This window comes from Volvox carteri, assembly GCF_000143455.1.
Source record: "Volvox carteri f. nagariensis unplaced genomic scaffold VOLCAscaffold_33, whole genome shotgun sequence".
Classification (NCBI taxonomy): domain Eukaryota; kingdom Viridiplantae; phylum Chlorophyta; class Chlorophyceae; order Chlamydomonadales; family Volvocaceae; genus Volvox; species Volvox carteri.
Window position 1 is genome coordinate 1,016,158 of NW_003307576.1, and position 26,108 is coordinate 1,042,265.

At 59.2% G+C, this 26,108-nt stretch overlaps 3 protein-coding genes across 3 annotated transcripts; 1 reads left to right on the forward strand and 2 right to left on the reverse strand.

Annotated features, from left to right (window-relative positions):
* Nucleotides 1–8,271: 8,271 nt before the first annotated feature.
* On the reverse strand, nt 8,272–11,533 carry VOLCADRAFT_30949 (uncharacterized protein; the record flags this gene model as incomplete). The annotated part of the gene is made up of 7 exons (XM_002953022.1): nt 8,272–8,421; nt 8,733–8,864; nt 9,288–9,507; nt 9,722–9,837; nt 10,346–10,442; nt 10,667–10,776; nt 11,165–11,533. Coding segments are annotated over 7 exons (1,194 nt in total), but the record flags the coding sequence as incomplete, so codon positions are not given.
* Nucleotides 11,534–15,018: 3,485 nt separating this feature from the next.
* Nucleotides 15,019–20,941, forward strand: VOLCADRAFT_93769 (uncharacterized protein; the record flags this gene model as incomplete). The annotated part of the gene is made up of 10 exons (XM_002952928.1): nt 15,019–15,441; nt 15,697–15,858; nt 16,555–16,940; nt 17,700–17,947; nt 18,563–19,044; nt 19,588–19,714; nt 19,933–20,136; nt 20,244–20,405; nt 20,575–20,725; nt 20,917–20,941. 10 exons carry the CDS (start codon nt 15,019–15,021, stop codon nt 20,939–20,941), a joined length of 2,370 nt encoding a protein of 789 aa, XP_002952974.1.
* Nucleotides 20,942–21,838: 897 nt separating this feature from the next.
* VOLCADRAFT_93770 (uncharacterized protein) lies at nt 21,839–23,684 on the reverse strand (the record flags this gene model as incomplete). Its single annotated transcript, XM_002953023.1, has 6 exons — nt 21,839–21,877; nt 22,232–22,311; nt 22,489–22,571; nt 22,821–22,854; nt 23,152–23,280; nt 23,621–23,684. 6 exons carry the CDS (start codon nt 23,682–23,684, stop codon nt 21,839–21,841), a joined length of 429 nt encoding a protein of 142 aa, XP_002953069.1.
* Nucleotides 23,685–26,108: the final 2,424 nt, after the last annotated feature.

The window sequence follows — 26,108 nt, forward strand, 5'->3', positions numbered from 1 at the left end:
GCCATCACACGTAACCGTATCAGTATTAGTAGTATTAATATTTGTATTACCAAAATGCCCAAGGGCCAGCAGCAAAAACCAAACCTGCGCCAGCTGCGAGGTGTATCTTCGCAGGAAAACGGAGAACACCCACTTCGACCTCTGATACCCCTTGTTGCACCACACGTCACACGCCCTGGGCCCCGATTACATATATATGCATACATACATACATTCATACATACATACATACATGCACAAAACAAGAGCGCACACATCGCCATCGCTCTCACCCACACAATACGCACATACGCATGTGTGCTGACGACGAGCACGACGAATCGGGGACACGGGGGGAGGGGTCTAAACATTTCCCACATTTCCTTAAAGCGCGGGCTATACTCCTGAAAGAAGATTTGTACGACGTGTAATTGACACGCACGATACGAAACGTGTGCGACACATGCACCGGACGCCCAGAGAGAGAGTGTGTGTGTGTGTGAGTCTCTCATGTCACATGGACCTTCACTGCACCACTTCCTAGCGGACTGCGATCCAACCCCAACCCCAACCCCAACCCCGACCCCAACGCAATCGCTGCAACCGCGGCATCCCGCAACATGTTCAGCCAACGTACAAGAACAACCCAAACTAAACACCTAAGAGGCACCACCAGCTTTACCACGACTTGACAATTCTTTGTTTGCCAACCCGAAGGACTCCATAGTACCGAACCACTTAACGGAGTTAACCGCCTATAGGCGTAGAAAACACACCAGCACACCACCTGCCGCGCCAACGCCACCGCAGCCGCCGCCGCCGCCCCAGCCGCCTTTACCGACCGCCTTAACTAAAACTGACTAAAAGAGCGCACTTTAACAATGTGACGCGGTGATGAGGACACATACAATAAAACAACTTCCGCAAAAATAATCCCAACTCCAGCTCTTGTCAATTCCCAAGCGCCAGTACCCTGCGCCCCTCTCTCCCCCGGGCATTACCTCGGTTACGCGCCTCTCTGTCACCCTCTCTTTCGCCACCTCGCTTCATGACTCCGTGCAGCACGTCACCCCCTGCTCGAGCCCGAGCCATCAGGCCAAGCTGGACACTGCTATGGGTGGGTTTCTCCGGGAGCCGCAGTACGCTACGCTGCTCTGCCCAGTGGGGTTTACGGAGCATCAACTTCTCCCTCCCCCTCCCTCCCCTCTCCCCTCCCCTCTCCCTCCCCTCCTCCTCCCTCCCATCCGCTCATCCCTCCTGTTGCTTGATGATCCTCCGATGCCGGTAAATAACCGACTGGACCGGCGGAGGGGCCTCGGCTGCCTGGCAGTCTCGCCACCAAGGACGTCATCATCAGCTCCGATGAGCCGAAAGAAGGCCGTACGGACGACTCGTCTGGACTGCATTCGGACACCAGCCGTCGGGTCGGGGAGTGGTGGAGAAGGGGGCAGGGCAGGGTTCCCAGAAGCGCCATCCCCCGCCGTCTATCATACAGCCCATACCTTCCTCCCCTCCATCCCCTCCATACGCTTCCTTGCCTCCTTGGAACACACAAGCCCTGGAGTATCAGTCCGAGGCTGAGGCCAAGGCTGCGGCTGCGGCTGCGGCTGCGGCTGCTCTCACAGACCGCCACTTTCTTTCTGTCCCTCTTTTTCTGTCTCTCTCTTTCTGTCCGCCTTTCTTCCGCTTTCTCGCTTGATTTGATCGACGCAAGAGTGACCATACCTGCCTGTCACCTTCCCTCTCACCCTTCACCTTCCCTCTCTTTGGCGCATTTTTGGCAGCTTTGGCTCGCATCCTTAAACTACTGCTCTTCTACGGCGGCTCGCCCCGACATCGCGCCTCTGTCTCCCAACATTTTCCCCAACTACCCTCTCTCTCTCTCTCTCTCTCTCTCTCTCTCTCTCTCTCTCTCTTCATCGTGGATATATATCTTGCGTGGCCGTGCTCGTGTGCCCTGTGGCCGATTCCCTTGCACCTCCCCACTCATGACGTGGGTTCTTCCCCCCACACACACACGCCACACACACACACACGCACACAGAAACCCGGCGGCGCCCGTCTTTCCTCCTGCCCCCGAGCCGTATCCGCTACGGACGGAAAACGGCTGCCTTGGGAAGGCAGGTGCCCAACATCACCATCATCATCACCAGCTCAAAACTGCGACGTCCTTCAGGTCCATGCAACCACAGGTGCAGCTGCAGCAGTAGCAGCACTCCTCACTTCGCCCTCCACACGTCGTTCACAATGACTGAGCCCCCCTCCGCCGTCTCCGCCGCTGCCCCTACTGCTGCCGCCCCTACGGCCAGGTCAACCCCGTGGAAGCCCCCTGGACCACATCCCTGGACCAGCACTTCACCGAGCACAGCGCATCCGCGACAGTCATCAGACATCGGAAGGTCCCAGCACTTTCTTCTTCCCCTTCTTCTTCTCCTTCAGGGACGACAACAGCAACAGCCGCCAGGGCGCCGCTACAGCACGGGCGGGTTCCGAAGCGGGCTGAGGCAGCAAAAGACACACAGGAGCAAATCACCCCTCCTCCTCCTCGTCCTCGTGCTCCTCCTCCTCCTCTTCCTCACTCTGCTAATGCTTTCCCCTGCTGCGCTTCACTTGGGTCGCCTCCGCGGAGCTGCAACACCGCTCTCAGCCGACATACACATACACACATACATACATACACACACACACCGGTGGTTATCGGAACCCCCCCTCTCTGTATAACTCTCTTCAGCGTATAACTCTCCTCGGCCTCACGTCTCATCATCTGCTGTTCCAGCCCCGGTGGGCCCCCACCCCCCCACATTCTCCGGCCCCCCCGTGTCCATATGTCCTCTGTTCAGGCGATATGACTGCTGCTACTGCCGCGGCGGGTGCTGCTGGTGCTGCTGCAGCTGGTGGTGTAGCGAGCCGTCGTAGCTAGACCGCAGAGCCGCCATAATTGGCGGCATGATTCCGCTGTACGGCAAACTCCCGACGTACAATTGCTGTTGTTGCTGCTGCTGCTGTTGCTGCTCAAGTGATGTGGCGGCGGCGGTAGCAGCTGCCGCCGAAGCCGCCGCTGTTTCAGGGGAGATACTTGGTGGGTGTCCGGTCGCCAGCTCCAACCCCGACCCGCTTGCGCCAGATCCCGCCGCCGCCGCCGCCGGCCCCGCCGCCGCCGCTTGGAAGGGGGCCGTGAAGCCCGCACCACTGCCCTGTTGTTGCTGCTGCTGCTGTTGTTGCTGCTGTATTGCCTGACGGAGCCTCGAGTGGTGAGATATCAAATGCTGGGAACTCACAGGCTGGTAGCTGCCGGCCAACATAAGCGGTGGCTGCAAGCTGCCAAATCCGCCGTACAAGTACGGCGAGCCAGCGGCGAAAGTGTTGCCTGACGCTGCCGCGGCTGCCGCCGCTGCAGCAGCAACGGCCGATTCCATGCTGGCGGCGGCGGAAGGCGCAGCGGCGCCCCAAAGTGCACTGCCTCCGGCGGCAGCGGCAGCTGCTGTAATGGAGGTCGCTGACGGCAACCTCGTCGTGATGGCGGCGGTGTGATTGCCGTCAGTGCTGCCGTACGGCCTGCCGATGGGCAAGGCACGGCTTGACGGCGTCCCGGCGGCGGCAACGACTCCAGGCAACGTTGCGCGCCCGGACGCGGCTTGCTGCTGCTGCTGCTGCTGCTGCTGTTGCTGTAGGAGTTGGTGATGCTGTTCGCTGCCCCAGCCTTGTTGCTGTTGCTGCTGCTGCTGCGCGGCTTGGAGTGCATGGGCGATCCCACCAAGGGATCCCGCCTGCATGGCTGCTAGGTGGCTCCCGGGGTGATGATGGGGCCCAGCTGTGCCGCCGCCGCTGCCGTCGGAAGTGCCCACCAGCCCAGCCGCCGATGCCACCGACGCAGCAGCCGCAGCAGCTGCAGCCGCAGCAGCACCGCTGCCGTGGACGTACGGCAGCGATTGACTCATCAGCGGAAGCACCCCAAGATGCTGCTGCGCGCCGCCGCCCTGAGCGGATGCGAAGCCGTGGCTGTAGCCGCCACCGCCGGCGCCGCCAAACCCGCTGCTTCCTGGTTGGTGCTGCTGCTGCTGAAGCTGAAGCTGCGTCAATCCCGCGGGCGGCGCCGCCAGCTCAGCGCCGCTGTCAGGCATTCCAGCGGTGCCAAGACCCGCTGACCAGTCCATTGCGCTGCGCCGCCCGCCGTCGGCAGCGGCAGCGTTGCCGCCTCCGCCGGCACCGCTGCTACTGCCGCTACCCCTGCGTTGCGGTGAGTAGCCGCCGCCGCCTCCTCCCGCGACACCTGAAGGCGGCGGCTGTCCAAACGCACCACTAACACTGGGGTGCTGATGGCCGCTGTGACTGTCCGGCGGCGGCGGCGGCGTCATCTGCATTGCGCTGGGGCCCCTGTACGGCGGCGCCGCCAAGCCGCCGTCAGCCTGGACGCGGTGAGGCTGCGGATGGGCGCCGCCCATGGCACCAACCATTCCCATGTTGTTGCTGGAATCCGGCCGCATGACGCCGTCGCAGTACGAGACGCTGCCGCGCCGGCGGGCGCCGTGTCGGCTGCTGGCGGCGGCGGCCGCCGCCGCTGCTGACGGATCCCCTCCCGCCGTCAATTGTAACGCCATGCCGGCGATCGCCGCCGCCGAAGGTTGGTGCCCTGACGTCGCTTCCTCGCCCAGCAGCTGCTCGTCCGTGTAAAGCGGATCCCAGTCCCCTGGACTGCCAACCTACACGGCAAGGCACGGAGTCACAGCGGTAACGGTAAAACCAGGAGGCATGGGGAAAGCAACATGACACACAAACCATGCATCAACCTACACCTCCATCATCGCTCTCCCCCTCACCGCTTTGCCCCATCCTGAGGCGCTCGCCCGGTCTCAGGTCAACTCACTTCAGTTCCCAGGTGTCCAAGCCGTACTGGCTTTCAAGGAAACCACTCGCCACGAACTTGCCCCCCTAACGTGCCGTACTGCAACAACATACTTCTTCCCCAAAATAACGTAATAGCCAGCCTGAACACACACACACATATATGTATACAACATACACATACATATATATATACAAAACACTGGCCGCCCCGTTATAAAACGTTTTCGCACTGTGAGATGCGAAAAGCAGCACCACCACTACCACCACCACTACCTGATTGATGGACGGAGAATCCGCCGTGGTGGAGGCCGCGTTCCGTCCGGGCTGCGACTGCTGTGACGTCCCCGACTCCGTAGCTCCCGTCTGCATCTCGAACAGCGCATCCGTGTTATCCGTAGTCGATGTAAAACTGCCGCCCTGCGGCTGTAGTAGTCCCACGCCGCCGACGGCGGGCCCGACGCCAACGGGGGCCGCCAGGGCGGCGGCGGCGGCGGCGGCGGCGGAGCCTCCGGGCCCCGCCGGCGCCGGTGCTGCGTTAGCGGCAAACCCCGCCGCCAACGCCGCCGCCATGTATTGCTGCAAATTGCAACTATTGACGTGGGGAATGGTCGTAGTGCCGCTAATACCCCCAGCCCCCCCAAGGCTGCCTACAGGGTGTTGGTGAACGTGGTGTTGAGAATGTTGAGAATGTTGAGAATGTTGATGTTGATGTTGATGATGTTGATGCTGATGATGATGATGATGATGATGGTGGCCGTGGTGATGTGAATGGCCGCCTGAGAGCGCCGCCGCGTAGGTTGTGTTGTGGGTGTTGTGAAGCTGCGGGGGCGGCTGGTGTTGCGGCTGCTGCGGGTGGTGGTTGCTGTTGCGGTTTACGTGTGGCTGCGAAGACCCTACTAGGGGTATCGTCGCCGCGCTGCCGCCGCTGGACATCGGCTGCAGCGGGTTTTGCTCTGTTAGATTTAGATTCTGTAGGTGGGCCCCCTGGCCCTGGCCGTGGGTGTGGGTGTGATGGGTATGGTGAGTAAGATACCTGCTGGCTTGCTGTTGCTGCTGTTGTTGTTGTTGTAAGTAAAGTTGTTGCTGCTGTTGCTGAGAGGAGGATTGCGGCGCAACGGCGCCGCCGGAAGAGCTGCTCCCGCCATTGCTGCGGGAGGCTGCGGCGGCCGCGGCAGCCGCCGCCGCCGCCGCGGCAGCCGTCGCCACGGCCTCCTGCTGCTGCTTCTGTTGTTGCTGCAGCAGCGCATTGAAGATTAGTGGGTCCATGGTGCCGCCGCTGGCGCTGTGCGGCAAGGAAGCGGAAGGTAACGCGCCGCTGCCGCCAGGTGCGGCTGCCGCCGTAGCGCCTCCAGAGCCGAACACCGCGGCAGCGGCCGCCGCCGCTGTGGAAACCATCCCGCCGCTAGGCGCAGAGCCGTACGAAGACCCACCGGCAGAAGCCGCCGCCGCGGCGGCGGCCACTGCCGCGACTGCAGCCTGCATTTGCTGCCTGGCGGCAGCGGCGGCCATCGCCGCCGTCGTCGCAGCCGCCAGTCCATCCGCCGCCGCAGCACCCTCCAAAGGAGCGCCCGGAGGCGCTGCCGCCGACCCCACCGGGAACGAGCCGCCACTAACGGACTGACGGCCCGGTAAGGACCTGAGCAATGACGCGGCATGTTGCTGCTGCTGCTGCTGGGCCGACACGGCGGACGCCGCCGCGGCGGCAGCGGCGGCCGCTGCCGCAGCTGCCGCCAGCGCGGGATTGTACAGCTCCCCCCCACTGGATGCACCTAGCGCTGAACCCTTGCCAGCGCTGCCGACACCGTAGCCCGGCGGTTGCTGCTGCTGCTGCTGCGCGCGAGCTGCCAGTGCCGCCATGTGCTGTTGGAGGAAGGACGCTGCAGAGGGGGTAGCCCCAAGCTGGATGTGAGGATGCCCTGGCAGTAACCCCTGCTGCCCTGCTTGCCCCTGGCCTTGTGCCGTCTGCTGCTGCTGCTGTTGTTGTTGTTGTTGTTGCTGGTGCTGGATCCCGGCGAAGGCAGGTGCGGTGGCCGTGGTTAAGCTACCGCCTGCCGCTGCAGCAGCAGCGGCAGCCGCGGCGGCAGCAGCGGCGCCGGGGGTAAGGCTGGAGCCCAGCGCGGGGAGCAAGGACTGCGTGTGCGGGAGAGAGCCCGCAAGGCCCGGAGCCTGCACACGTCCGGGAGTGGAGGGGCCCAGGGGGGGGGGTTGCGGGAAGGGCACGGCTGTGCTGTTATGGGTTTGGACACCGAATGGGGGCGTGCGAGGAATGATGGAATAATGTGCAGATGTGCAGGTGTCAAGACAGCGGTGGGAGCACGCCGCTTGTCCATATTACATTTCTGCGTCAACAACAGTAACAATAGTAATAGCAGTAATAGCAGTAATAGCAGTAACAGCAGTAACAGCAGTAACAGCAGTAATAGCAGTAATAGCAGTAATAGCAGTAACAGCAGTAATAGCAGTAATAGCAGTAATAGCAGTAATAGCAGTAATAGCAGTAATAGCAGTAATAGCAGTAATAGCAGTAATAGCAGTAATAGCAGTAATAGCAGTAATAGCAGTAATAGCAGTAATAGCAGTAATAGCAGTAATAGCAGTAATAGCAGTAACAGCAGCAACGGGATCCCAAGCTACCCCTCACAGAAGTAGTACTGTGTAATGTTACCCTATTACACCCCGCAAAACTCCCCCCCTTCCCCCCTCCGCACCTGAAAGGAACCCCCAAGCAGGGCCGAAGGAGGGTGCGGCAGCGAAGATGCCAGCGACGATGCAGCGGCGGCGGCGGCGGCAGCGCCGCCGCTACCAGCGAAGCTTCCACCTAGCATGCCAGTAAAGTTGGGGCTAAGCTGCTGCAGAGCCGCCATCGCGATGGCATGCGCCTGCGCGTGCGCCTGAGCGTGGTGGGCAGGGCTGTACTGCAGCATCGCCATGGCTGCCGACGCGCCGGCGTGCGATGCCAAGCCGCCGCCAGCTCCTCCGGCAGTGTAGGAACCAGGTGCAAAGGACGCCTGTGGCTGCGGCTGCAGCTGTTGAAGAGCCTGATCGGACCCGTGGGTCGGCAGGCTGCCGTACAATCCGCCGCCACTGGCCCCCGCCAGCGCCCTAGCGGATGCGCGTGGGTGGAAGCCGACGACGAGGAACCTAACCCACCAACGGCTGCATGGCTGGCGCCAAACAGACCGCCAAAGGAACCGCCGACCTGCTGCGCCGCCGCGGCAGTGCTGCCGCGGCCGCGGCCGCCGCCGCCGCCGCGGCCGCCGAGCCGGACGGCACGGCGACGGCACCGCCACCGCTGGCGCCGCTGTGTTGTTGTTGCTGCTGCTGCTGGTACTGGTGGTGATGGCCGCCGCCAGCCCGGACCGCCACCGGTGGCGTTGGATCGGCGGGAAGGTACGACATGCCGTGCGACGGCTTCCGTGGCGGGTCGGGTTGCGGCGTGAAGGGCCCACTGAAAGCCTCTCCGGTGATGAAGGGGTGCGCAGCGGCCTGCCGGGGTGTCCACCTCTTCCTGGGGTCCAGCTCCAGAACCCCCATCAGGAAGTCAATGAAGCACTCCCTAGCTCGCCGCTCCCGCTCCACCTCCTCACTGCTCAGGCTCTGTGGTGTCGGATGGTCAGGGCGAGGGCGAGGGCGAGGGCGAGGATCGGGTCGGGTGATTGTAAGTGCGGGATAAGTGCGAAAAGATAGCCGTCGATGTGACATACATACATACATACATGCGGGGTGAAGGCAAATCTTGTGGGAAAAAAAACACGCGCACACACAAGCAACGCATAAATACATCGACCTCAGGACTGCCTTCTCCAAGTTCGATTTTTTAGCGCAGATAGACAGACAGACAGACAGACAGACAGACAGGCACACGTACTACCCAGCCGCCCACCCAAAAAATCCCCAGCACCTCCTACCTGCTTAAAGGGGTAGACGAGGATGATGTCGGGGAGGCTGGTGTGCGAGAAGTACCTCTTGCCGGCCGGGGCCTTGCAGCTGTTCTTGGCCTCGAATTCCGCCTGGCTGGTCAGGACGTGGTGAGCCACGAGCTGCCCGGACGCGTCCTGGGCCCGGAGGAAAAGTAAATGACAAGTCAAGGAAGGGTAAAAGACAAAGTCAGGGACCATGGAATAACATCAATACGAGTACGATTGCTGTACGGAAGCCGTACGGAAGCCATGCACAAGTTGATGGGGGGGGTTGCATGTGTAAAAAAAGGGGAGGGAGGGGGGTATGACCGTGGAATAGGTACCCTCCCCACCAGTGCCCCGCGGCTCCGCAGGCAGTTGACCATTTGCGCAGCGCTCTGCAACATCTTGTATCATATTTTACCCCTCCTATACCACCCTCATCACGTCTTCCCCCACACACACATACATACACACGCACACAACCAATCAATCTTCCCCGCCCCCGGCGTCCCGGGGGCTCCCCCCGCGGCCGCATCCGCACGCGCCTCCTCCTCCCCTTACCGGCACCAGCCGCTTGTTGAAAAACTTGTCCACGTGTTTTGCGCTCTCCAGCAGCCACTGCGGCGGCATGCCAAACGTCTGTACGATGCGGGTGAGCAGGTCGTGTTCTGAGGCCCCCGGGAACAGCGGCAGCCCCAGGAACAGCTCCGCCGCCACACAGCCCAGACTCCACACGTCTATGGCCACCGTGTAGCCGCAGCCTAGGACCACCTCGGGGGAGCTGGGGGGGCGGGGGGGGGGAGGGGAGGACATGTGGTTGGGGGAAAACCATATTGTTGGGGGACAACATATGTGGGGTTGTTGGGGGGGGGGTTGAGCTGAGGATTGGAGATGGAGGGGGGGCGATGATGACGGGGGGGATGAATAAATTGTTTGTCCATCCATCCATCCATCCGTCCATCCATCCATTAATTCATTTCATGCCCGATACCTACCGATAGAAGCGGCTCTGGATATAGCTGTAGACGGTGCGGTTCTCAAAGCAGGCCGACCCGAAGTCGATCAGCTTCAGGTCGCCGCTGTGGGGGCTCTTGAGCAGGATGTTTTCGGGCTGCGAGGGGGGGGCCCCGGGGGTTGGCAGGCAAGGCAGGCGAGGGCAGAGGCAGGGGACATCACATGCAAGGCCGGGTGAGGGGGTCAAGACGAGAACCACGTGAACGAGTGAAGCTGCTGTCAGGGCAAGAGTGTACCAGAAGTAGAAGGGGGGAGAGATCATAGGCGAGAAATTCAGATTCAGGGAGGGGAAAGGGAGCTGACGGGAGAGCAGGCAAGGCATGGCATAAAGGCATGGGGGGAGAGAGAAAACGCAAACGGTGGTGAGGACTGTTGAGGACGACGGTAGTGACAGGACAGCAGCGAGATTTGTAGCAGGTAAAATGCATTTGTATGTGATTGGTATATAATCTCTCCTCTGCGCAGGTCAGGGCGCTTTTCCCGCGGTTTCCTTGCCACCTTCGGGGCGCCCTTCCCCCGCCCCCCTTCACCCTTGAGCCCCTCAGGTCCCTTGAGCCCCTCCATCCTCCCACTCCCCCCCTCCCCTCCCCTTCAAACCCCCGTACCTTGATGTCGCAGTGGATGATGCTCGCGTCTCTCAGCACCACCAGCGCGTCCAACAATTGCCGCAGGAAGAGCTGCACCAGGCTCAGACTGAGACCCCTGCGAGGCGGCAAACACACACCCACACCCTCACGCAAGTAAATAATTACACACAAACGACGTGCAGACACACACACACACACACACATACGCCGTACTAGGCACGGAAAATAACGTGCAAGAAGGGTCAACTGCCGGCGCCCAAAACGAGCGAGCGAGCGAGAGAGAGAGAAGGGGAAGGAGGCCCTCCCTGCCCTCTCCTGCCATCCTCTCCTCCGACCCACCTGAATCCGTTCCGCCTCAGCAGCTCAAACAGGTTGACATCCAGTTTCTCAAACACCAGACACAGGTGCTTGCGGAACAGGAAAAAGTCCACCATACGGACGACATGATGCTGCGGGTTCGGGGGAAGGGAGGAGGGAGGGAGGGTGGAGGAGGTGAAAAGAAGGCAACGGCAGGGACGGCAGGGCAAGAGGGGGGATTTGACAAAAGACCAAAAAGTCCCGGAAAGGAAAACAACTGCCCGGAGATGCTGTGAGCTGCTCCGACCGAGAAAAAAGCTGTCTTCCCCTTGCTAGGATTACACACTCACAACACACACACACATACATACACAGAGCCCTAGCTGGGGGAACGAGAAAGGACCTGGGGATCCCCACCCAAAGCCAAATCTGACAAGTTTCCCCAAAATCTTTACCATGTAATATCTTGTACTCCTTGCCCAAAATCCTAAAGTTAAAGTTAAAGTTAAACCCAAACCTAACTTCCCCGAGCAACCTCACCTGGTCTGCCGGATCGCAACGCGTGTTGAGCAGCTGCAGCAACCCAATCTCCACTCGCGCCTGGTGGTAGTACGCCGGCTGGTTCTTGATGACCTTGACCGCCACAGAGGCGCCTCGCTCCTGACACCAGCACGACACCACCTGGCCAAAAGTGCCTTGCCCCAGCATCTCACTCACCACGTAGTGCCGCAGCACCGCCCCGGGCTGCCCGTTCACCAACACGTCGTTCACGTGCATAATCAGATCCGAGTTTTCGTTGTCGTATCCGTCGTTCTTGACGCCCACTGACGGCTTCGTCAGCACACGCCGCGGATTGGCGTTGTGGCTGTAACGGTAAGAGTCGTTGCAGGAGCGGTAGACGGATACCAGGCCGGACGTGGCGCGGACGAGCAGCGCGCAGGAGCGCGGCCGACGCTGGATAGGGGGGCTGGCATGAGCGGCGGAATGAGTCGCTGCCGCGAAAGCATGATGGTACGGCCGGAAGGCGCTGGCGCTGGCAGCGCCGCGGCGGCCGCCGCCGCCGGCCCCGGGCCCAACGCCGTCCGTGACAACGAAGCCAGCACCACTGCCGCCGCCAGCGTCGCCGCCGCCAGCACCACCACTGCCGCTGGCGTTACATATGGACGGCGACACCGCCACACTCATCGCGCCGCCGTCAGCGGCGGCGGCGCCTGCGCCGCCGCCAGAGCAGCGGAACTGTGCAGGGCCCATGCCGTCAAACGCTTGCGCCGCTGCCGACGGCTCGCCCATGCTGATGGCCGAGGTACCCATCCCGCCGACGCCCTCCCGCATAGGGTCCCCACAGCCGTCGCTGCTTGTGCCGTACCCCCGGCATCGCGTTTCATCCCCACGCGCCGCTGTCGTCGCCGCCGCCGCGTTTCCGTCGCGAGCCAAGGACCCCCCACCGTACGGGTGGGCATGTTGGTGCGCGTGGTGATGATGGCCGCTGTTGCTGCGTCTCCGATAGCTGCCGTATAGCCCGTCGGGAGCGCCTCCGCCACCGGCACACGAGACGTCGTCATGGCGCGGGCTCATCATCATGGTATCCTCAGTGGCGGGGGCGGCGGCGGCAGCCGGGGCGGCGGCGGCGCCGCCACCGCCGCCGCCACTGATCCCGCCGGCGGCGCCGTCACTAGCTACTTCGTGGCCATGAAGCTCCTGCATTCCGCCACCGCCGCCACCACCGCTGGCGCCGCCGTCAACGGCGACGCCATTTTGATTCGGGGTCTGGTAGTAAGCCCAAGAAGTTGACACAGCCATCGTACGACGTTCCTTCCCACGCCAGACCGATAACGTGTAATGCAACTGTGACTCTGACGACGGCAGAAGTGATGCCGTAGGTAATTGTCGTACTAGCGCTGCTGGTGTTGCTGCCGTCGACTGCAGCAAAAGTACCTGCAGCAACTCCGCTTCTTCTTCTTCTTCCGCTTTAGCTAAAGCCGCAGTCGGTAATGCTACAGGCGCTACTGCTGGCTGCTGCTGCACGGCGTGATACCGGTAGCTGTGGCAGCTGTAGCGATAGTGGTTGTAGTGGTTGTAGTGGTTGTAGCTCTTATGCAGGAGGCGCTTGGAACGGCACCTGCTGGTCCGGCTAAGGCCCGGATGTCCGATCTGAGGGGCTCCGCAGCAGTCTCTTGCTGCTGCTCCCTCACACGCCTTGTAATAAATTGTACTACGCGTTCTAAGGATATTCAGACGCGCCGCGCGGGGCCTGCAGAATGTGCGGAATGCATGCCGAAAAACGGAATCGCGGTGTGGTGTGGAAAGAATGTAAGAGGAATGCGGGGCGAGAGGCTCGCGTGAGCTAAAGGGAACGAAAGGGGAGAGAGAAAAAGGGCGAAATGCGACGATTTGCCGATGACGCAAACATGACAGATGCCAAATGATAATAAGGCCGAGGTCGATTGCAATACGCAATAAGGCACAGAAAGTTACAGAAAGCTTATGTCCCGTTTTTAGTCCCGCGGCACCTGAACTCCCCGGCAGAAATCCCGCAGAAAAGTCCGTAATATCGCAGCAGCCAGCCGGCCAGCCAGCCAGCCACCTTGACACGGTGTCGCTCCTACCGCGCACCACCCAGCTTCTGCACGATTATTGCGCATGTCCTGCTTCTTGTCCTGTCCCGAGCCTTTCCTGTTGCCGCAAACCCCTCTTCCCACGGCAATCGACCGCTGTTACGTTTTTGTGCTTGAGACCGCTAGCACCACACTGGCTAATCAATCATGAAAACCGTTCCTCCTCTTCTGCAAGCGCCCCTCTGGATGGTCACGCACGTTTCTTCCCTTTCCCCCTCTTCCTCCCTTCACTCCTCTTTTCCCTTTTCCCCCTTTTCCCTTTTTCCACTGTTCCTTTTTTCCCCTTTCTTTGGTGAGCTTTCCTACAGTATCTTCCTTAACATGTTGTGCTTTGAATCAGTGGTGGGTTTCCATGTGGTTTGTCACCTTAAACCTTCAGGGCTAGCTGTTACATTTTCCCCTTCCCTACCCCCCTTCCCCCCTCCCCTCCTCCCCGCCGCATCGGATGGCTTACCGACGGTCCGCGTTGACGCTCCGTCCAGGATATAATGGAGTTATGCCAAGCCGCAGCTGGAGGACCTGGTTGAAATGCCGCCCGGGCTACTACGCTGCTGCCCAGGCGACACAAAGCTAGGGGGGTCTACGGCTGTGGTTAAGTCGGGGAATCCGGCCTCCGCGCCCTCCAGTGGTCCCTGGCGACGGTGGCTGCAGGAGAGTAAGCTGGACTCGATACACGGCGACCGGCCTGATGGTGTCAGCATTGGGGACGGCAGCGACGTCCGCGCGTTGAGCCCGAAGGCTGCCGCTCGCGGCCTGGAACCAGGCTTGTAAGGTGCGCCCCGCCCGCCCAGAGCCGCGGAATTTTGGACACCGTAGAACGGCAGGTGTTCTACAGCTGGAGCGTTGTTGGCGCGAGCTCGCGCGCTGGAATATCCTCCGACGTCCACGCGAGCGCGAACCGGTGGTCTGCGCGCGCCTGTCTGAGGCCGCCTGAAATCGTTGCAGCTTGTTGCAAATTGACAGTCTCTACACTGTTTTAGCCCAGACGGGTAAATTTAGGCAAGGGACTGACACCTGCGGTCAGGGAGGTGGGCCGAGTTCAACGCCATAACAGCGAGCTTCTAATTGAAGCGAGCCATATGCTCCTGGCCATGGTTCAAGGGCTGGATATACGGTGTGAAAGACAAGTTATTCACCCGTGTGCCTGCATGGCTTTGCCGGACGTGGACAGCTTACAACAGATCCAGCGTAACAATGTGTGATCACAAAAGCATCCTCTAGACACCCCAGACTCGCTGAAAAACAAGGTATGCACGTTGTGACGCACGCAAGCCATAACCGCCCAACTAGACGAATGACTCGGTTTGATCGTATAACATCTCACCTGGATATCAATTGATCCAAACCGGAGCTACGCCAGTAAGTCAGGAACGTGCAGAGTTTGCTGACAGTGTGACACACACAATTGCCCAAGGCACGTGTGTCTGTGTGTTCAGTTCAATGTACATGGGAATTATCGTTTGAGCAGAGTCAATAGATCGTATACACCTGCTTTGTGAGGTGCCTATTGCACCTGAACTTGTTGTACGGGGGGAACGCCAAACGCCAAACTTTGCCTCAATGACCGGAATGTGCTTGAAAAATCAAGGCATGAGCTTTGTGATAAATTCATCACAGCCATGTTGTTAGCCCTGACTTGGCCTGTCATCCGGAAAATTAGGCCTCAGTGGAGGACGGTTGAAGCCCACTTGCATGAGACTTCCTTGAGAAAGCACCTGCGGTCTTGCTCGGCAACATGATAATGCACTAAAGCAAAGCTCGAGGAGGGTTCACAAGGCCATGGCCTCCCAGCAGCTTCTGCGAACCCTCGACGCGCTTATGTTATTACTGCTGCTGGCATGTTGTTCTACGGATGCCAGTATGCTGCGGCGTCTCTTCAGCACACAGCTCCAGGACAGCAGCGCAACGGCGACGTCAAGGGACTCATCCCATGCAAAAGCCGGTGCCAGGGAGCTCCACAGCACGGCCAGCTCCGCGACGGACCTATCGCGGCATCTAATGGACGTCAGCAGTAGTCCTCCTTCCCCGCTGCCGGCGGCACCCCCCTGGGAGCTTGAGCTTGCACCCTACATGGCCGACTTGTTCCCACCTCGCAATCCAAACTCCACGCTGCTTCGGGGACCCCCACGTTTGGCTGGCGTCTTCAAAGGCAAGATATTTCTTGCTTCTTGCCTGGGCCATAACATGCGGGTGTTGCTACGGGTAGGATTTGAACTAGGGACCAGCCCTTGTGGGAGCTGAGGCCGAGGGCCTGTCACTCTTGGACTCCAGGGCTGTCCGCAGCAGCAAACGGTGAGGGAACCTACATGCGGCAGCTCTGGCAGCCGTCATCGTGCTCTCGATCCATATTGTCTCTTTAACCACATCCGTTTTCCGGTTTGCGGTTGATCGTCGTACTCCCACGACCCGGCAGGTAGCTGGATCCGTACGGCGTACGGCGATTCCCTGCGGCCTCAGGACACCCTGTCTTCGGAGCGTGGCGTCATTATACTGCGTTTCCCCGCGGATCAAAATTCGGCGGGTTCTGGGGCCAGCATGTACGACAGCCGTGGCGGCGGCGGCAGCGCCGGCGGGGGGAGCCAGCGGCAGCTGATTCCCGGGGGCCTTCAGGGTTTGGAGGTGAGGACATCAGGTCGGGCGCTAGGGGGCTCTTTTGTTGCGTGGGGCTGAAGAAGGAAGGAGTCCAACACACACACACTGGTCTGGGTTGACACTACTGCAATTAGCGGTTTAAGGTCCTGGGTTCGATTCCCGGGGAGACCCCCGAATTAGTCGGGAGCGCGAGATTATGGCTAGCTGCTGAGATGTGGAGTTGAGGTCACAGTTGATGGACCAGATTCGCACGCTGGATTGGTGGCGATTGCCGAACCCTCCGTCTCTTCAGGTGTTCGGGTGAATGGATGAGGAGGGGTCCCTGAAGGCTGGATCCGCCGCCTTGGACTTACAGTTCGTATGGCTAAGTACAGTGTGGTAGTGGTGGATGGTGCTATAAGGTGATAAAATCGTAGAACTGACAATGTGATAAAGCGGCCCAGAAGCCTTCCACTCTGTAACATTACATTACATTACATTACATTACATTACATTACATTACATTACATTACATTACATTACACAACCCGTGCCTTCATTCTCACCGGACCCCATGACACATACCAACTATTGCCAGCACTACACCTCCCGGCTCAATGCATTATGACATTGCCCCGCCCGCCCATCAACCCGCAAGTTAACCACCATGTCAAGAGAGACCCCATTCACCACCGACACGTTCCAACGGCTCCAACGGCTCTAACGGCTCCCGCCGTCTTTCAGGGCGAGTTGGTTATCCGCAACGGCGACAGCATCACCGACCGGGACCTGCGCTTCCGGCTGCGGGGCACCTTCGTAGCGGCGGCGGGCACCGTACACGCGGTTCTGGAGCCGCAACTGCCGCTAGTGCTCAAAGAGGAGGTGGAGAATGGCGGCGGCGGAGCCGGAGGAGGGGATGATTGGCGGCAGCAGCAGCAGCAGCAGCACCAGGCCGGTCTTGCTGTTACAAAAGTGGCAGCGGCGGGGGGGGAGGGAAAAGCGGGGCCGGCGGCAGCCGTGATGGCGGCGGCTGGAGGAGGCGGCGGCGGCGGCGGGAGTGCTGCTGCTGCGGCGGCGGCGGCTGGGGCTCGGGGTAGCGGCGGCGGCGCGCAGAGCAGCAGCGGCTACCGGTGAGAGGGTTTAGGGCCTAGGGATTTAGGGTTTTAGGGTTTTGTGCTGTTTGGAAGGTTTTTATCGTGCCATTATGACTGTGTACGTTGTACATGAACAGAAATGTACAGAAATGGAGTAATCTATGTCCCACACGCGATTTAACGATGTTTTCCGAGGATGTGCGTGTTTGAAGTGTGAAGGTTTCGGCCGCGTGCTAGTGAACCGCGGAGCGTGAGAGCGCGAGTGTGTTTGGAGGTGATTTGTGTATGTGAGGTGTGGTTGGATAGAGCAGACGGATAGAGAGGTTGGTGTAGAGTGATGTTGAGTTGAGCGAACGAAGAGTTGTCGCGTGATGCGGGCGGGAAAATCGAATCGAATTGACATGAGGGGAGAAGGGGCGAAGGGAATGTACGAATTAATGGTGATACCATCAGAGGAAACAGAGGAAGGAGTGCGTTTCCTCTCCTTCCAGGCACGAAGGTCCCGTAATCGCAACCGCAACCTCAACCATAACCTCAACCATAACCTCAACCGCAACCTCAACCATAACCCAACCACCGTCACATGTCACGTGGTCAACATGAAGTCTCGCCATCATAGTCACAACATAGTCCCCAACATACAACCGCAAACGCTGCAACGAATATTATAACTAATAATACAATTAATATTATAACTAATAATACAATTACTAATATAACAACAACTGCCAACTGTCAACGGCGTCGCGCGATCCAAAAGTATCCAATTTAATGACCTCGTCATCATCATCGCAGAGAGGCTCTCCGAACCGCAGCCCGCAACTTGGTCATCCTGGGACCCGCATGGCACCGTACACTTGTACGACACCAACCTCCGGCGCCGCCGTCGCCACCACCGCCGCATGGAAGCGGCGGCGGCGGCCAGCGGCGACAGGCCGTTGCGGAAGGCGAGTCGTCGCCGCCGTCCCCGCCGCGACCTCCGCTAGAGCTGGCGCTGCTTCAGGCCTGTGAGCTAAGGGCGGACTTTCGAGTGTACTACAAGGGTACGTACGACAGGCAGGCGGGCGGGGCGATCTGGGGAATGGGGGCTTTCGCCATGGGCACATGAAGTACAGTCGGGCAGTGTGGTACGACATGATGTGCAGCAGCTTTTCCCAGCACAACAAGACAGGAAGGTGTAGTAGGGGTAGTGGTACGTGATACAGCTGGAAGAGAGCCCCACACCCCAGGGAATGGGAATGGGAGTATACCCCAGGGTTGAGCGTGGGTTGAGCGTGGGTGGGGTGGGGTTACTCCTCAAAAGGGTGCTGGTAGTTGGTAGTTGGTAGCTAGATTTCCGTACCAACGAACTCTGAATGAAGGTACTTTTTAAAGTGGAGATGTTCCATGCCCCCGTCTTCGCGGGCGGGTGCGGTTAGTGGCAGGCTTTGTGTCGGGCGTGTTCGCGAGCTCTCCTTTGTTGGTACACGTGCTGATGCACACGCTGTTTATAGCCACCCTTTCTGTCAGCGGACGGTTAATGGACGGTTAACGGACAGTTAGTGGACGGTTAACGGACGGTTAATGGACCCTCTTCCGTTAACTGGCGCTGCTTTCCTTCGCTCCCAATGCGGTGTTGCTATAATGCCCCGGTGTAATGCCCCGTAATGACGTCACAGGCGATCCGGACGCCACGTCCCACGTGCAGTTCCTGCGCCTGGACGAGCCGCCCTCGCCGCCGCGGCAGCTGAAGCCATCAGCGGCGGCAGGGGTGACTAGCGGCGTTGACGGCGACGTCAACCCTGCCGCCGCTACCGTCGTACGGCAGCTACGGCACCTTACCGCAGATACGGAAATCTACCACAGTACGCAGATGCAGCTGCATGCCGACGCGACGGCGTCTGCTGTTGCGGGTGGCGGCGGCGGCGGCGGCGGTGGCGGTGCTGCGCCGGCGGGGGCGGCAGTTCCGGCGGAGGATGTTGTGTACGGCATCCCACCGGGGATGGATCCGATGGATCCGGATTTGGAACTGGTGGGCGTGGTGATGTCACCCAACTGCGAATTTGCCGTACATTTCAACGCGTCGTCCGTACATTTGGAGCGGTACTACCGGCAAGCTGTGCGATATAGCGTTTTGGTGGCGGCAGTGACTATTGCGCAGGTGGGGTGTGTGTGTATGGGGGGGGGGAGGGAGGGGTTGCCTGTGCGCTTTGCTGCCCTGCACCGCGTTGGTTTGCTGCTTATATGTTGTTCTTTGTGCCTCGATATTCACCTGGACGAAGATGTTTGTTTTGTGTTGTTTATCCTTTTGATTGCCAATGCCCTCTTTCTATTCTAATTCGCACTGCGCGCTGTTGGTCCAGCGGCTTCACAAGCCTTTCCATGCGGTTTACGACACACACATACACACACACATACACACAGGCTCTCATTCTTCCGTACTTCCTTTCCTCCTTCCTCCCCCTCCCTTTATGACGCAGTTATCAATCTCGCGCGTTTTTCCCCACTCACACACTGCACATCATTCCGTGCTTTTTCCTTTCTCCTCCCCTCCCCTCCTCCCCTCCCCCCCCTGATCTCTGATTACCTTGCACATAATCCGCCTTCCCCCTCCTGGGCATCAGCTTCACTCGTTCGTGGTTCGTCTTTCCCCCTCTCCCCCTTTCCCCCTCTCCCCCTTTCCCCCTCTTCCCCCCGGGTTTAGATACTGCTGTCAGTGAGCCAGGCGGAGGCGGCCTCGACCCCCTCAGCCGCCGCCCGCATGTCGCTCTACTCCGTCACCATGCAAGCTATCCTGGACGCCTACCAGTGCCTGCTGCACCTCACTGGCGGTGCGATATGACGGGAACAGAGGGGGGGGATGGACGGACGGACATACGGACGGACATACGGGCTACTCCCCTCCCCCCCCACCAGTAGTTCTTTCGGTTGCTACTATCTTGCCCTGGCAGCAGCTTCAATCGCGTGTGGTTCGTCTTTCCCCACCAGTAATAACCCCCGCCCCCACACCCTGTTTTCCCCCCCCCCCATCCCCCGGACGCGTGCACAGCCCTGGTGGTGGACGCGCTGTTCGCCGCCTTCGCCTCCATCGCCTTCTTGCAGTTCCTCTTGTTCGCGGTGTTCGAGATGCGACAGACGCTGCTGGTCTTCAGGGCGCAGAGGACCAACGGCACCGGCGACGGTGGCGACTTTTGGAGCGTGCGCCGAGCTATGTCCGCCGTGTACTTCAGGTTCTACGGATTACTGTTACTGGGTGGGTGGGGGGTTGGGTGGGCGGGTGGTAAGGGGGGGAAAGGTAAAGGGGAGGGGAAGTGGAGTCATGAGGAAACCAAGTGCCGCCGTCCCCCGGGTCACCAGCAGCCGCCGGAGTGGTGGTGGTGGTGGTGGTGGTGGTGGTGGTAGCGGTATTAGTGGTGGTATTAGTGGTGGTGGTGGTAGTGGTGGTGGGTTATGCGGTGCATGATGCTGATGCTCATGCTGACATGGGAGGTGTATGGGTTGATGCTGGAGGGAGCATGGTGAGTGAGGGCGGGGGATGCGAGACAGCGAGAGAGTAAATCTTCCAGGTGGCAGTGGTGGTGTGGAGATGTGTATGTGGATGGTAGTGAGCTATACTTCTTGTTCGTTGCTTCCCCGCTCCCTCCCGTGCCCCGCTCCCTCCCGTGCCACTCTCACCCCTCCTGTGCCGCAGGTCTGTTGTTCATGTTTCAGTTCAGGTCTCAGCTGGCTCTGTTGGTCCTGGTGCTGCACAGCTGGTGGGTACCGCAGCTGGTGTACAGCGCCACGTCAGATACACGTCCGCCGTACATGGCGGGGTACGTGTGGGGCATGTCGGCACTCAGGTGCGTGTGTATGTATGTATGTGAGTGAGTGAGTGAGTGAGTGAGTGAGTGAGTGAGAGAGAGAGAGGGTTTGTACGGGAGGTGAAGGAGCTGCGTGCATTGGGTAGCCATCCCAGCGCGACGTGTTGGCTCTGGGTATGGCGAAACACACACATGTATGCACATGTATACATACATACATACTTAGGCAGGTGGCTGGCAGAGGTGAAGGCCTGACTTCTGCTCCCGGAGTGACCGGGTTGAAATCCGCCTGCCGACCTCTCGGGTGTCTGAGAGGTGGTGAAATGGGAGGTGGGCCCCCATCTTGTGGACGGTGTAGGACGTGATTATATCAACTTGCGAGCTGACCAGGAACTAAGTTGATGCGCCGTTGATCCGCTAGATTTGGTTGGATGCTGGTGGTGAGTTGCCGAACCCTACGAATACACTCTGAAGTCGGATGGGGTGAATGGATTAGGGTGCCCCTCTCGCAGGGGAGAGCAGGGACTGCCTTGGGAAAGGGGGCCGCTGGTGAAGCTGAACCACCTTTTAACAACATACATACATACTTGCATGCATGCATTCATACATACTTACTTACTTACTTACATGCATACATGCACATGCGAGGCTATACGTCATCCTGTATGTCATCATGTAGATTGTAGGTGTCGCTGTAAAGAGCTTTGCACACACACACATATACTCACGCACAGACGAAAAGTATAATTCAGTAATGGCTTTCCCCCTCACGCTTAAACGTTCCCTCGTTCGTCCTTTCCCCCTCTCCTTCTGCTGCTGCTGCCCTTTTCTTTCTCTCTGTCTCTCTCTTTCTGCGTTTGTGTGCGTGTATGTATGTGTGTATGTACGTATGTATGTAGGCTTGTGAGCCCAATTTACTTTTACGGCTGCCCCAGCAACCTGCTCCGGGTCCACACGCACCCGGAGCTGTGTGTGGCGCTCGTGCTGTGGGTGGGGCTGCAGGCGGCGCTGGTGAGCGCACAAATGAAGATGGGGCCCAGGTAAGCGAGTCTGAGACAGACTGGGGTGAGGGGGAGAGGGGGAGGGGGCAAAGACGAACCACGTGAACGAGTGAAGCTGTTGCCAAGGAAAAAGAGTGTACAAGAAGCAGAACTAGTAGTAACCAGTAGGCGGTTTTTTGGAGGATGCGACCTCGGGAGGGGGCGGGGGAAAGGGGAGCAGGAAGGGGGGGGGGAAAGGAGATGCAAACCTGGAACACCGCGGAGGTCAGGGACTGGCACTTGCCGGCAACACCGTCATGTTGCTGAAGGCGAGCAAGGTCATATGGCCTTTCTCACCAGGCTGGGTGTAGACCCCCGGCTGGTTTGCATGCGTGAGAGTGACCTGGTGGCGCGTTACGCGCTACCCTCAAGCTGCCGAATGCTGTGGGAAGCATCCTAAGAGGGATTTCTCGAAGAGGCTTGACGCAGGTGCGGTAGACGTGCGAGAACACCAACACCAACACGAACACGAACACCCTAGGTGAACCGGGGGGGGCCCCCCCACCCCGTTCGGGTCACCGTTCGGGTCACCGAGGTGAAGGCGCACGTGTCGTGACCATGATTGTATGATTGGGGGCACTGGTGCTGTGAGGGGGCGCGGCGCCCGTGTGACTGGCTGGAGGGGCTCCCGCGGGGGCAGCCCTCCCCTACTTCTACTAGTAGCGATTGCACCGATTGGTCCTCACGCGCTTTAGGTGGTTGGGGTGTTGGGAGCTCTAGAGGTCGACAGGGCCAGCGACCACGTGAGCATGCCGCACGTACCTGCAGGCTTTGTGACTGCAGCAGAGCATTGGAAGATGAGTGATATGTGCTTGGAAAATGGCTTGCTTGTGATGGCGTGAGGGCTAAGTACGGGGGGGGGGGGAGTGAACTCGGGTTGAATGAAAGGGCGCAGCGTGCGCATCATTATATGACTCCCGCTTGCATGAGCGATAGCTTTCTCTCCTCCGAGGCCTCCTCCGGGAGACTAGGAACGCAGCCCCCAAGCGCTTTGCACTCAAACAGGGCCGGAATGATGGCGACAGTCGCCCCGGACACCGTAAAATATTAACTGTTATGAACGGTCCACGGCCCCTCCCTAGGCTTTGGCGGACCTCCCCGCCACTTGTGCGGGCATTGCAACTATATCTGGTTGGGTGGCGGGGGGGGTGGTATGCAGCGAAGTCAATCTTGGGTTTTGTTGTCGCTGTCGCTGCGCTGTTTTCGTGTGTATCCGAGTAGCTGAAACTGTTGCGATGGTCTGGTGACTGTGAGGTTTTGTGGGATTGTTATCGTTTCAATACCACCATGGGCCCATTTCCCCGGTCCCCCATTGGCCCCATGTCAGGGTGTTCGTCCCGCGCGCCTTCCTCCCGCGGCGGTACGACTACCATCGGCCAGCTACGACACGGGAGATGGGGATTGAGGAAAGCCCGCCACAAGCACCGTCTGCTGCGGCCACCGCGACGAGCTTGTCTTCCTCGTCATCATCGTCACCTCCACCATCCGCATCAGCGTCGTCAGCGTCGGCGTCAGCGTCCTCATATTCAGCAGCGACGGCGACGACGTTGGGGTCTGGCGGATGGTGGTGGGGTTGGGTGGCGACGTGGGGAAGCGGGGGGCCGCTGCTTCGGCGTCTGACGACGTCCTGGATCTCATTCGCCACAGCCGCCACTACCTCTTGGCGCCTTCGGAGGCCGGCAGTGCTTTTTTCTTCATTGTACCGCACAGCGACGGCGGCCGGCGGCGCCGGCGGCGGCCGCCGCAGCTGTGTCGCCGTCGACGGCGACGGCGACGTGGAGACGGGTCACGGCAGTAAGGAGTGCGTCATCTGCATGAATCCGGTGCCGCTGCTGCCGTACAACGCACGCATGCTGACGCCGTGTGGGCATTTCTTCCATGAGCCGTGTCTCACCCGGTGGATGGAGGTCAAGATGGACTGCCCCACTTGCCGCCGCCCGCTGCCGCCGGTGTGACATATCAGACCGTACGGCAATTACATGCGCGGCGGCGGGGAAGGACGGGACGTTCTTTTCAGTCTAGAGCTCCCACTGCGCCGTGCTGTGTACGGTACGGTGCAGTACGGGTGCATAGCCGGGGACGACGGGAGAGTTTGCTAGGGCGGAGGGCGGGGAAGTCGCTTACAGAGGGTTTATCGTTTTTTGCGCTAGGTGGCAGCAGAGATGTGGACGGGTTGCGTCCCGGGAGAGTATCTCCGTGCGTGTGGTGAGCTGCATAGCAGCGTGTGTTTTGGAAGGGTAAGTGAGACAGATAGGTCGGTCGCGAAGGAGTGCCCTCCTGCAACCTTCCCTTAACGATTTAAGTCGAACACGTAAACACTGTTTTTTATTCTTTGCGGTACTGAGAACTGGATGGGTGCTGCATTACAATTCATTTCCATGTTAGGCTAGGCAGGAGTCAGGAAACATAATGATAAGGTTATGCTGTGAGTCAGGTCTACGGGATGTGTGGGTGGGGGGGTGGGGGGTACGACGAAGCATAGATGATAGCAACGCGAACGAAGACAGATGCTCCAAGACAAGTGGATGGATGGTTGGGCCCAGTGGCAGCGGAAGATGACTTCACCGCAGGCGCCTGCGGTCCATGTCTTCATCGAGGAGGAGAGGGGGAGAAGGACGATGCCCCATGAAAGCCGGAGTTGTCTTTCCTCCTAATCCTGGCAGGTAGTGGTGCTGTTACAGAGTGGGAGGCTTCTGGGCCAATTGAACACATGTGGCGGGGTAGGGTAGTGTTGTGGGGGCATCACGGCATATGGGAGCTGTATGGTGTGTATATATTCATGTACAGACTGCTGCCCTGTGCTGAGGAAGAGGTCTGCACGCCGTCAGGTGCGGTGCTTGGCCGGTGGTTATAACGCTGTCAGCACGTCAGGCAAAAAGGGTAAAACCCGGGTAAATACATCCTGGTATCATTTTCCATGAATGATCTGCCTGGGTGGATCTAGCAGGATGTAAAGGTGCGGCACAAATTCAATATTCCTGACTTCGATGATATTGCATGTAAGGGAAACCAGTGGTAACCCCACGTAATTGAAGCGGAAGCATTATGGTATGATGACGCGTGTTGTACGGCTGTACGAAGTTTTGGAGTCAACGTCACTGTCGGCGATGACCCATTGGTATGTGGTATCACATCTACTCCGTCACTCCTAATTGTAATCCTCAATTCATGTTGCAGCCGACCACAGCACACAAGGCAATTTACATTAGGCCTCCATGATGCCTCCAAATGCGCAGCGCTCATCACCATGCGCCGTAGGAGCAAATCAGCCGTCCCTCACACAGCTGCTGCGGATACCGTCTGAATGGGTTCGCCCCTAAACTTAAGAGAGAGTGAGAAGTTGCAGCAGTCTCTGTTCACTCCATCTCTCCCGTGTGTCATAATGCAGGTGGGAAGGCACGAAATGCAAACGCGTCCTGCAACCTCTCGACAGAACCCCTCCAGCGCACTACCATCCTTAAAGCTTGAACCCCCTCTGTAGCAACCCCGTGCGCCAGCTACCCAGATCATGGTTGCCATTATAATAACAAATGGCTAGCGGCTGTCTGGCGCAGGAAAAGAGCCACCTCGGGCAGGTTCTGAAAGAGGCGCGCGCGGTGCTTTTGACTTTTTGTTCAAATGTACGGCCACAACAAAGGGACGTTCCGGTTATTACCCCAAAAGCGCCGACCCACATCATTAAAAAGTAAATCACGCGTCAAAAGGAGCGGACACCGTCTGGTTCACGGCTGTACTTGTCAGGTACGAGAAGGGTCCGGCGTACCCTGCAATGCGATCTCGATACAATGGAGCGCATAAAAGTTTGACACCCCTAATAATTACCCCCAAGCCCGCACCACGACAATTTGAAAATACATGCAGTAAGACTGATATACGCCGTTCGTCCGGTAGGGCCACTCTTGCACGTGGCAGCATCCCGAATGGGATATAGCAATAACCTCTGATAAAGTATGCGTGAAAAGGAGCCACATTCGCGGTCGCAAAGATCACAACGAAGGCCATAGTCCACATGCACACAAGAAGAACATCCCAGCACACTGCGAAGGTGCAGACAGGCGTCCACATCCCTTTCGGTTGGATACACCTTGCCATTGATGTCCGGAAACCAAGGCCCCCAAAGGTTCCCTTGCTGAAAGAGACGGGACATTGCCATCTCATCCCAACCCACCCTGCCCTTTTCCCCTTTCACATACACACACACAAATACACAGGCACACGCGCGCTGCGGCCTCGATTAATTCCAGCTAACTGAACCGCTACTGCTCATGTTCCGAGACTTGTTGCCCTAGCTATAAACGAGTACTGCTTACGCAGGCCATAGAGGGTTCACGAAGCCCGCCCTTTTTACTTGTCCTTATTCTCCTGCTCAGTTCGCTCGCTGC